Here is a 12,886-nt window from a genome sequence, read left to right on the forward strand (position 1 = left end):
TTAAAATTCAACATAATGAAATACAAAACTATTTAAAAATTCAATTAATTTGTTTTAGGGTAAACTACCGAAATAGTTACTTTTGTTTACCTCAAGTTATATTTTAGTCATTTATGTTTGAAATATTACGTTTTAGTCACTTACTTTATTGCGAACATTTTAATCACTGAGCCATTATCAGTGTAACGATAAACATACATGGCACATTAAATCATCATTTCAAACAAAAATTTTAGGTTAATTTATACAATCGATCTTCATATTTTTGTTCTTTTATTTTTTTAAATTTTTTTTCCTTATTGTTTATTCTCTTCTACTTCTCCCTCTATTTTCCTCCCTTTTTCATTTCTTTTAACGTAGTTTTTCTATGTTTTTCATTTGTTAAAACCAGTCCTTATTCTCTCTTTTTTAAACAATTTAATTTTTTTCGAGCGAGGTGAGCTTGTGGACTAGTTTTAACAAATGAAAAATATAGAAAAACTACGTTAAAATAAATGAAGAAGGAGCGAAAACAGAGAGAGAAACAAAAGAGAATGAAAAATAAATAATAATAATAAAGTTAAAAGAACATAAAAAAAAATAATTAAATTGCTTAAAATAAAAAAAATATAAAGACCGATTGTATAATTTAATCTTTTTTTTAAATGATGATTTAACGTACACGTCACCATCTTTATAATCGTTAATGGCAATTAACGACTCATTGACTAAAATGTTATAACATGATCGCTTAAATGATTAAAACGTAACATTTCAAACATAAATGATTAAATGTAACTTGAAACAAATAAAATGACTATTTTAATAATTTTCTCTTTGTTTTATTAATGTGAATTAAGACAGAAATTTAATTAATTTAAGAGAGAGCAAAAAAAAGGAAATTTATCAATTTTTAGGCTTGATAAAACTTCTAAATTATAACGCTTTTTAAGATAAATATTTAAATTATTTTTAATCGAATCAATACTTAAAATATAATTTTAAAATTTTAAGAAAAATCCCGTGACATTTTAATAATAATAATAATAATAATAATAATAATAATAATAATAAAATTTTAAATTGAATATTAAATAAAAATAAATTATTATTTAATCCTACTCTCTTTCACTCTTCCCGCTTCCCCATCTTCATCTTCTTCCTTTCATCTTCACCCTCCCCCTCCCTTCTCTCTCTTTAACCGTTCAACTCTTTACTGGAACCCGAAAGGTTTCACCCTCGACAATCTCGAACACTGCCGAAAACATGACAAACCATTCGTCTGCTCCAACAGTACCGTCCAGAAAAGCAACCAACACAAGGCGGTGTTTTACGACCACAACTGGTGGTAGAGACAAAAACGTGGTTTCCATGGCCACCACCTCATTAGCTCCGATTCAAATAATATTTTTCTTGCACAGGTTCCTTAGACTTGTTGTCTTTAACCAGATGACCGCTTTTACTTGGAACTTTTTTGCAGTGAGGTATGATGAAACTCAAGCTTTAAACATGCCTTTTATGTTTAATGGTAAAAGATGTAGAAATTTCTTCCATGAATCATATTGGTAAGGGACTTTTTTTTTTCTTCAAATAAATATGGAGACTTGAAGCTCCAGTCGTGTAAATAGGTCAGTTTGCAGGAGAGTTTGTGTACAACACTAAATTAATTGAGATAAAAGGAAGAAGTTGCAGGAGCGAGAGAGACAAAGGAAGAGCAGAAGGAAAATTTTCATTTTCATTGAATTAAAATTTTATCATTAACTGAAAATTTTGTAATAGAGATAATAATTACACCCATAATTATTAATCCAATGAAAATAATCCAATTAATTCTTCTCTTAAATGATGATGTAACACATTAATCTAAATGTTTAATTACAAATTTAATCGTTATTTTAATTTTTTAACAATAACTTTAAAAAGAAATATTTTATTTTATTTTTATAAATCTGACAATCTTGGGAGTAAATTTTTATTTTTTTTTTTACAAATATGGAAATATAAACACAAAAAAAATCCATCGTCTTCGTTGTTCAACTGTTTTTGGGGTTTTTTAATACCCTGTTTGAATCTTTTCATATTCTTTCACCTTCTCATATAGCCAAAGTCTCCACAGAAAAAAGTTGAAACCGTCTTTTCCTACCTTTATAAACTTCTCTTGAAAATTCAAATGTGAAGTTGCAAGTCCTTCAATTAAACTCAAATCAAACTTAAATCAATATTAAAAATGGCCCACCGCTGCCAATCTTCAATGATTTAATTTCTTTTTTAATTTTAAAGTTATTAACAATATTTCTTGGTGTAAATCATCATTCACGAGCATGCAATAGAAAACAGATCAAAGCCAACTTACAATATAAGCACAGGTTGGATTTTCAGGACACACCCCTTTTTATTCACTTATACAACATCTTCATCCATTTAAGCTATTCCCATAATTTAAAAAATTCAATATATCCTACCGAACCTGTAGTACTTGGAATGAACCAAGACTAGATCACAATGCCACTACACCGGTTCCCAAGGATATTTTTTTTTTTTTTTTGAACATTTAAAAAGATAAAAACTGGTAATAAAGGTAGAACTAACATGGCCCTGTAAAGGGGGCAGCAACAGCCAGCTTCAAGCAGACCGGCAACGAAAGCAACCAACAAAAAAACGCAGCAACCGCCTCTATTTGGTTAAAACACCAGCCATATGCATCTTACAACAGATACGCACAACCACCACTTCACAGCATCAGTCACGTACAATTTTGCTACAACTCAAAATATTAGCAATAATAGGGTGCGATTAAATACACCGATGAAACCATTATACACAAGGTTATTTCGGTTCAATTAAGCAGTTGCAAGGGTCAGATCAAGACATTACTCTCTTTATTTTAGAACCTGCATCATAGGTCCATACGCAGCATTTCACAGTTCAAATTTCTTTTCTACCATCACCGCAACTTAACCTCGGTCTCAATTTTAGAAAAGTGCAAATCAAGAGGGTAACCGCATAGAAATATCAGAAACCTAAAGGATGCAAGGCTTTCAAAAATCAAGACTCAACTACAGGTCTTACCAATTATAATTAAAAGTACTTAACAGATTGTCCCTGCAATCAGCATACTGCTATAACCAGCATCACAATCACGATCATTCATCTACAGATACAAACAGCCTCAACAGCCACAACATCAACATCATGTCCATTTGCCCAAGTCACTCTTTCCCCCGAACACTGCTATAAAACTCAACAGATAGTTTCAGATGAATCAGCGTTCTTAGAAAAAAAGGGAAACACAATAACTAAAAAGAAACACTGGAGTGGCTCCATGAAAAATTAATTTGGGAGACAAGCAACAAGGAGCCAACCATAAGATCTAAGGGGGGAACGGAAAGCAACCTAAAACAACCAGCTTACATCACAAAATCTTTGGTGGGTACTGAAACATCAAGCTAGAAACTACATTAGTTCAGACTCCAAGATACTGCTTAAGTGATAGAGAAAGAAGGTTCAGGACAGTTAATTAAAACACCAAAAAACCAGTCCTACCAATACTAGAGAACACAAGATATATAAATGTCCTCAACACTAACATAGCAACAAGATACGTGCTACTTAGAGTCTCCAGTAATCCATCCGCAAGATTATTCCTACAAAATTCAAATGCAAAAGTAAACAGTGAAGGATTAGAACAGCTTTGCAAAGGTGATTTTACAAAAGAAAAAAAAAAAAAAAAGATTAAACAGAAATGGGGAAGCGGAGAAGAATAAACTAGAAAGTGAAAAACTTACATCAACATCTGAGTTCCGAGGAGATGGACTACGAGAATCAGTAGGGTGGCCTCTTGGTGAAACACTTCGAGGACTTGGAGACCCTCCATCACGGCTGCGCCTGTAAGGACTTTCACACCTTGGAGAAGAGGCCTTGCGTGGGGTAAGACTCCTACGAGGACTAGGGCTGCAGCGAGCAGCAGCAGCACTGAAATAAAAATAAAAAGTATCACAACAACATAGCATAAAAGAAATTGGCATTCTATTTGCAAGAGCAAAGTATAAAATACAGACCTCAGTGATCGACTGCTACTCCGCCGATCATCATCATAGCACCCTCTTCTTCGACCTTTAGAATAGTCAGGACTTGCACTACGACTCCTGCTGCGACGCCGATAGTCTCTGTCTTTCCCACGATATCGATCACGTTCATACCGGTCATAGCTCCTACTACGACTTCTTCTCCTATAATCCCTATCTCTGGAATAATCATCCCGGTGCCTGAAGATATTGAATACAATGCACACCAGTTACTAGAAATGAGACAATAAAGAAATACAATTAATCCCTATATTTTGGCTATTCAAACAAGCTTAAAAGAATCACATATACAAACCAAGCAGGCTTCCCCTTTTAAAATCAACTCAGATAAAAGAACATTACTTTAAAAATGCCAAGGTGAAAAGGGGCAAAAAACTAGTGTCTCCAGACATTTAGTTCAGGAACAAGAAGATAAACATTCAGTTAATGAATTAACTCAGAGCTACCAACACCTAGCACCATCATGTTCATGCTACCAATAATCAAGACTGCTTTAGTTAGTAAGAAAGAGCAAACCATGTAAACCTTCACAGTTATCACTTCATCAATGTCGCCCATAATTTATTCAAAAAGGTGGGGAGGGATAGATAGAAAATGAAATTACAGTACAAAAATGTGAAAATCAAAAGTTGTCTATGCAAAAAAAAAAAAAAAGCAGTTAAAACAACTTACCTTCTGCGTGGGCTGCGACTTCTTGACCTTGGAACTGGTTCAATAATCCTTCCTTTGTGACTGCAAAAGAAATCGTACATCAGAGACCTTAAGAGTTAAGGCTGAAATTACTAGAAATAGATGTGAGCCTTCAATCGAATCAAGTAAAAAAAATTAGACTTAGTCAAGTTCACTAGTCCTATTTTATCATCCTAACTCCATTTAAATTTTTTTTGAATCAAAGCCAAGTGAAATGAAATTCAAGTCGAGTCAAATCGAGTGAAATTATTTTAAATTAAAAAATTTGAACATGTCAAATAAAAATATTGTTACAGAATAACTATTTCCATGTTAGAGATCATAAATTTAAAACCACATATAAAAAAATTCAAAGTAAAATCACAAAAAATAAAATACTATGATAAATTTAAATCATTAATTAGGTCACCAAAATTATTATTTTAGAAAATTTTAAAAATTTTAACTTTTCTTTATATCATTTTTAGAATTTTAAAATTTATTTTGAAATTTTGAATATTATTTTGAATTTTTTTGTAATTTTGTTGTGTGAGAGACCAATTTGCTTATTTTCAAAGCTGACAGGGACCAAAAGGGTATTTACACTAATCTATTATTCGAATTATTCGGGTTATTCGAATTATGAAATTCAACTTGACTCGAACTCGAAACTCAAATCGAGTTATTCAAGTTGACTTGAATAATTCAAATAACTCAGATAGATTAAGTAGAAATTTGAATTTTTTTTTTTGATTTTTTCAAATCAAATCGCTTTGCTCACCCAAATATTAAAACCATATAAGAAAGGAGATATATGGATAAGAGGCATTAAAAGAATAGATAAGCTAATCACTGGAAAAAGTAATTAGCTGATCACCACTACACAATACTTATGCGGTTGGACATTATCCTAATAGAAGCCAAACAATAAAGTAATTTCCTTAGCGATACGAAGTTAAAGCAGAACTAAAATAATTTTTTTTCACAGCAATATAGACAATAAAAATAAAACCAGAGATTGCTGCACAACAATTAAGCGAGCAACCCAAACTGGCTTTCCTACTTCCAAACAATCACTTGAACAGTAATAAGTTACTACTACAAATTAGTCAAGCAAGTGGACATATTTCATGTTCAAGCCAAACAAGATCGCTTTTTGCTTCATGATAGTTAAACAATAATAAAAAATTTTGTCACCCAGCATATATCTTCTCTACATCAGGCTCAAAAAATCAGTTCAACTGTAAAAGCAATTGAATAATAAAAGACAGCTAGCACACAACTTACATCCTTTCTGCATTAGGCCCATATTTCGCAAATTGAACTGTTATCTCCCGACCATCAACGACTCTCCCTGCAATAAGAAGGAAAATTCCATATAATTGTAATGAGTTATCTACAAAATCAATACAATATCACAATCAAAACAAAAAAAAAGAAGTTGCTGGCAGGGTTACCATCGAGCCTATCCACAGCTTTCTGTGCCTCATCCGCATACTTATATCGTACAAATGCAAAACCTCGAGAATCACCAGTCCTATAATCACAAATAAAAATCATTCTCTTATAAATTCACAACCACCACAAAAAGAATAAATACAAATCAAAAAAGAAAAAAACGAAGAACCTTCGATCTTTAGGGATAAAGATGTCAACGACTTTCCCGTACTTATCGAACAACGGAAACAAATCATCAGCGGTCGTACCTAAACAAAATTCAAACAAAATCAAATGTTTTTCAGTTAAAAAATTATAAGCCAAATCGCAGCAAAGAAGTTAAAACGACGAAGCCGCTAAAGAGAGAAGCTTACGGAATGTGATATTGAGGACGAGAAGAGAGTAGGTATCAGAGATGTCGGGAGGACCTGATCTTCCAAAGTGAGACATTTTTTTTTCTTCGCAGTTGATGAGAAGAAGAAGAAAAAATTGGGGGAAAGAACAGAGATCGAGAAATAGAAAAGGTTTTACGGGGTTAGGGTTTATATTTGTGGATGTGAAAGTAAAATCCAGAAAAACGGTTACGGTTAGGGTTTATATTAGTTACAATTTTTGTGTTAATTAAAAAAACAAATAAAAATAAAAGACTTCGAGAATGGTCGAAGTCGGGATATTTATATGTGATTTTGGAGTGGCGTTTAATTACAACTTTGCCACGTTTTATTTATCTTTTTCTGGTGTATTCTAGAGTCTAATTCATTTCTTCGGATTTCGATTGGATCTGAACTAGAGACTGCCTGTCCAGAGTGTTTATTTTAAGTGTGGTTTATATAATTTTCTTTTTATCTAATATTATAATTTTATTATAGTATTTACTTTTATTATTATCGACTATTTTTATATTAATATTTTAGTTAAAAATATTTTTCTGGTTTTTTTATTTTTGAAATCGAGTAAATTGGTCTCTCTTAAGAAATTTGAAGCAATTTAATCCTATCAATTTCAAATTTGAGAAATTAAGAACAATTAATCACGGCGTTAAAGCTTTCAGTCGACTGTACACAATTTTCATTGGTATAATAAAAATTTTAACTCTTAAAGCTCACACATTCTATCAATTTAGTGATTATTTAACAAATTTGACCTACAACATTTATGCAATTATGTAAATGTTGAAGCTAAATTTGTTGATTTTTTTAGAATCTAGACAAAATTGATAAAACATGTAAATATCAAAAGCTAATTTGTTGTTATTGTTGTTCCAATAGGGTCGAAAGCGTGTAAATTATTGTACTAAAAAATCACACAAAGTTCAATTCCCAAGAAAGAGAGGTGGATCACAATGATCTCTTAAGTACTAAGTCTTTCCTTAGTCAGAATATCCCTTCTATCGTAATTTAATAGCACAATTAAATACTACTATTATACCCTCAAATATTGAAAGAAAAATAGGATAAGAAAAAACACAAGAGTTTTAACGAGGTTCGGTAAATTATACCTACGTCCTCGGGCACTAACACCAGATGATAACTTTACTATCTCCAAAATATTACAAACAAATAGAATTCCTTAAGAATTCTCAAATGGGAGAAGAGAGAAAACTAAGAGAGAAAGATTGGTTGGGATGATTGAAATGAGAAATGTTTATGCCTATTTATAGTTGAGGTTTAGGGACTAACTTGCAAATGGCCTAAAAATTAAGGACCAAAATTGCAATTATCCCATTCAACTTTAAACAACTTGCCTCTCATTTTTTCTTTCGGTGCCACTTGCACCTCCCATTTTTGACTTTCAACTCCCCCTTTAATTGACTTTTCAATAATCTCCACCTTGAAGATTTGATTAGGATAATCACATCTTCACACATTTCCTTTAACTCCCCAAATTCGATAAAGCTATCTTTTGTAGTGCCTCCGAATGCGCTCTTAAGCGCCATACACCTAAAGGTGCTCAAATTCTCAGGATGTTAATCAAGTTCAAATAATGATTAAACTTGATTGTTGTTGCCACCTTGGTCATCATATCTGCGGGATTATCTGCTGTCGGAATCTTCTGAAGTAGAATTTTTTCCTTTTTTAAAGACTTCTCGCATAAAGTGATATCTTACATCGACATGCTTGGTTCTTGAACGATAGACTTGATTTTCGCTAAATGAATAGCGCTCTGACTGTCACAATATAGACTAATGTGACTTTGAACAACTCTCAAGTCTTTCAACAATCTATTAAGCCAAATAGCCTCCTTAATGACTTTCAGAATCGCCATATATTACGCCTCAGTAGTAGACACATACCATCATGAGATCGAAGGTAGACTTCCAACTCACTGGGGCTTTAGCAAGAGTAAACAGATACCCCGTAGTTGAACGACGCTTATCTAAATCACTAGCAAAGTCGGAATCAACATATCCAACTACAAACCGACCAAGTGCTTCATCCCGCTTAAAATTAAACCAACATCTACGGTTTTTCAAGATACCGTAGAATCCATTTCTGACTTGCCAATGTCCTTTTCGAGGATCATGCATATACCGCCACAACTCCAACAACTTGTGAAATGTCGGGCCTCAGTACACACCATCGCATACATCAAACTCCCAACTGCATTAGCATATGGGACTTTCGCCGTATATTCTCTTTCATCTTCAGTCTTCGGAGATAATTGAGCACTGAGTTTCAAATGAGAAGCAAGTAAGGTACTTACATGTTTTGTGTTTTCATTTACACCAAAACATTGTAATACCTCTTTCAGATAATGCTTTTGATTCAAACAAAGCTTGCCTCTCTGTCTATCTCTACTTATCTCCATACCGAGAATCTTCTTGGCCTCATCTAGATCTTTCATCTCGAACTCTTGATTCAACTGAGCCTTCAGCTTATCTATCTCTTTTTGGCTCTTCGAAGCGATTAACATATCATCAACATACAAGAGTAGATAAATGAAAGATCCGTCATGCAGCTTTTGCAAATACACACAATTGTCATATTTGCTTATTGTGTACTTCTGCCTTCTCATAAAGCTATCAAATCGCTTGTACCACTGCCTTGGGGATTGCTTCAATCCATATAGCGATTTGTTCAGCTTACAAACCCAATTTCTACCACCAGCATTTCTGTATCATTCGGGTTAAGTCATATAGATCTCCTCTTCTAACTCACCATGCAAGAAAGCCGTCTTAACATCAAGTTGAGCTAGCTCCAAATTCAACTGCGCTACCAAGGCCAACAAAATTCTAATGGAGGAATGCTTCACAACAAGGGAAAAAACATCATTGTAGTCAATTCCCTCCTTCCGAGCGTAGCCTTTTGCTACCAATCTTGTATTGTAGCGAACATCTTTCTTGCTAGAAGATCCATCTTTCTTTGTAAATACCCACTTGCATCCGATTGCCCTTTTACCTTTCGGTAATTGCGCCAACTCCCAAGTATTGTTCTTCTGGAGAGACTGCATTTCTTCATCCATAGCTCATTTCCATTTGTCACTTTCTAAGCTTTGCATTGCTTCTTGATAAGTGACAGGAATATCATCATCAACAACGGAAGGCGTGAGGCCACCATATCAAGAATCGAGCGGTGTTTACGAATTTTTCTCCGTGGCCTTGCAACCTGCAATCGGTTCGTGTACTTAATGGTTCTTGGGTCAAAACCTCTTCAACCTCTAATTCCTCCATTGTGGCTGGAGAATTAGACTTATTAACTGGGCAAATCCCATCTGCTCAAACTCTACCTGTTTTGGAGTACACTCCACCTGCTGTGGAGTATCGCTTGTCTGAATATCTTCATCTACTACCTTTTTCAATGTGGCAGATTCATCAAAGGTAACATCTCTGCTACAGATCATTTTCTTTGTGCTTAAGCCCCAAAGACGGAATCTCTTCACTCCAGAAGTGATTCCCATAAAGAGAGCTTTCTTTGCCCTCGGATCTAACTTTGACTCCTTCACATGGTAATATGCAGTGGATCCAAACACATGTAAGGAATCATAATCTGTAGCTGATTTTCCAGACTATACCTCCATAGGAGTTTTTCTTTCTAATGCAGATGATGGCAAACGATTAACAAGATGGCTAGCGTATGTCACAGCCTCAGCCCAAAATTGCTTGCCCAACCCAGCATTGGACAACATACATCGAACTTTCTCCAGCAATATTCGATTCATACGCTCTGCCACTCCATTCTGCTGCGGTGTATCCCTAACTGTGAAGTGTCGAACAATACCATACTCTTGGCACACATCGAAGAACGGATCACTTTTATATTCCCCTCCATTGTCCGTCCTAAGCCGCTTAATTTTCTTGCCAGCCTGGTTTTCGATCATAGTTTTCCATTTAAGAAAAACTCCAAGCACTTCATCCTTAGTTTTCATGGTATACACCCAGACTCTTCTGGAAAAGTCATCAACAAAAGTAACAAAGTAGTGTTTTCCTCCCAACGAAGGTGTTTTGGAAGGCCCCCATACATCTGAGTGAACATATTCCAAAATACCTTTTGTATTATGGATAGCAGTGCCGAATTTCACTCTCTTTTGCTTTTCCAGAACACAATGCTCGCAAAATTTTATTTGCAAGCCTTTGCACCTTTCAACAATCCTTGCTTTGCCAGAATTTGCAAGGATTTTTCACTGGCATGTCCCAACTCCATATGCCACAATTGCATTGAGTCCAATTCTTTGTTACCGGAAGCTGCAGCGACTGCTCCAATAACTATACTACCTTGGTAGTAATACAAGTTATTTTTCCTAATGCCCTTCAATATCACAAGTGCGCCTAATGTCATTTTTAAAACCTCATCTCTCATAGTAACAACTGAACCATTGGATTCCAAGGCTCCCAATGAGATGAGATTTTTCTTCAAACTGGGCACGTACCGAACATCAGTCAGAACTCTGGTTGATCCATCTTGATTCTTTAATTGGATTGAACCTATCCTAACAGTATTACGGGCATTGTCATTGCCTATATAAACAACTCTTCCATTTAGTTCTACTAAATCAGAAAACCACTCCCGGTTAGGGGACATATGATAGGTACAACCCGTATCCAATATCCACTTATCTGAATGGAACGACGATGATGATGCAACCAGTGATAATTCAGCGTCACTGGTATCATGCTTTGCAACACAAGCATCTATAGCAGCTTTTCCCTTATTCTTCAGCTTTGGACAATTTTTCTTCCAATGGCCTTTCTCATGACAAAAGGCACATTCATCTTTCCCGAGTCTAGACTTTGAGTTTGATCTCCCTTTTTGAGTTTTCTTCTGAGTGTATGAACGACCTCGGACTACTAAAGCTTCTGTATCTCTGATTGAGTTTTTCTGTTTGTCCTTCTTTCTCTGCTCATAATCGTATAAGGCGCATGACTTCGCTCGAGATATATCACTCCGCCATGAAGTAGAGTAGTTTCTAGGAACTCAAACTCCTCAGGAAGTGACCCCAACAGCATCAAAGTCAAATCTTTATCTTTGAATGTCTCATCCATATTCAGCAAATCAGTGACTAACTGATTAAATTTGGTGATGTGATCATTCATTGTGGTACTTGGGACGTAAGTGAAACGAAACAGTTTTTTCTTCAAGTGGAGCTTATTTTGACTGTTTTTCTTCAAAAAATTTTCTTCAAGTGCCACCCACAACTTATTTGCAGAAGTCTCATTTGAAAAAGCATACCTCTGCTCTCGAGAAAGGCATGATCGAATTGTGCCACATGCCAACCGATTGATCGCCTTCCAATCTTTCTCCTGTACATCATCTGGTTTCTCTTCATCAATGGCAATGTCTAGACCCTGCTGAAAAAGGGCATCTAGAACCTCACTTTGCTACATACCAAAATGGCCCGTGCCATAAAAGATCTCCACGGCCAATCTTGCATTTGCAATTGTCGGTCTTGTCCACATGGACGATGTTGAAGCTCCTATACCGACCGTTTTCTCCATAATCTTTCAATATACTTAAGGAAATCTTTTCTGATGTGGAAGATCAGTTTAAACTGCAACCACAGAGCATACTACGATTAACCTTCAGCTCTGATACCACTTGTTGTTCCAATAGGGTCGGAAGCGTGTAAATTATTGTACTAAAAAATCACACAAAGTTCAATTCTCAGGAAAGAGAGGTAGATCACAAGGATCTCTTAATACCAAGTCTTTCCTTAGTCAGAATATCCCTTCTATCGTAATTTAATAGCACAATTAAATACTACTATTATACTCTCAAATATTGAAAGAAAAATAGGATAAGAAAAAACACAAGAGTTTTAATGAGGTTCGGTAAATTATACCTACGTCTTCGGGCACTAACACCAGATGATAACTTTACTATCTCCAAAATATTACAAACAAATAAAATTCCTTAAGAATTCTCAAATGGGAGAAGAGAAAAAACTAAGAGAGAAAGATTGGTTGGGATAATTGAAATGAGAAATGGTTAGGCCTATTTATAGTTGAGGTTTAGGGACTAACTTGCAAATGGCCTAAAAATTAGGGACCAAAATTGTAATTATCCCATTCAACTTTAAACAACTTGCCTCCCATTTTTTCTTTCGGTGCCACTTGCACCTCCCATTTTTGACTTTTCAACTCCCTCTTTAATTGACTTTTCAACAGTTATACCAATCAAGTTTATATACAATCGACTGAAAATATTAATATCACAATTAATTATCATTAATTACTTGCTTTCAAAATTGATGAAATTAAATTGCTCGCTTTTTAAAAGGAA

The 12,886-nt window shown here is 34.6% G+C and overlaps 1 protein-coding gene across 4 annotated transcripts; it reads right to left on the bottom strand.

Moving 5' to 3' along the window:
* Positions 1 to 2,271: 2,271 nt before the first annotated feature.
* On the bottom strand, positions 2,272 to 6,821 carry LOC108460805 (serine/arginine-rich splicing factor SC35). Of its 4 annotated transcripts, none has more exons than XR_001867670.2 (9): positions 6,545 to 6,821; positions 6,361 to 6,439; positions 6,191 to 6,270; positions 6,021 to 6,087; positions 4,737 to 4,796; positions 4,038 to 4,244; positions 3,765 to 3,951; positions 3,567 to 3,623; positions 2,272 to 3,207 (listed from the first exon to the last, which is right to left on the bottom strand). XR_001867670.2 is itself a non-coding variant. In XM_017760464.2 (8 exons), exons 1-8 carry the CDS (start codon positions 6,618 to 6,620, stop codon positions 3,618 to 3,620), a joined length of 762 nt encoding a protein of 253 aa, XP_017615953.1. In that variant the 5' UTR covers positions 6,621 to 6,821; the 3' UTR covers positions 2,272 to 3,617. The 4 variants fall into 4 exon arrangements, 1 of the variants encoding a protein (XP_017615953.1); XR_001867669.2 differs by having other exon boundaries at positions 2,272 to 3,210; XR_001867667.2 differs by having other exon boundaries at positions 2,272 to 3,210; positions 3,523 to 3,623.
* Between the last annotated feature and the right edge of the window lie 6,065 nt (positions 6,822 to 12,886).

Source organism: Gossypium arboreum, chromosome 4, assembly GCF_025698485.1.
Source record: "Gossypium arboreum isolate Shixiya-1 chromosome 4, ASM2569848v2, whole genome shotgun sequence".
In the NCBI taxonomy this organism is placed as follows: domain Eukaryota; kingdom Viridiplantae; phylum Streptophyta; class Magnoliopsida; order Malvales; family Malvaceae; genus Gossypium; species Gossypium arboreum.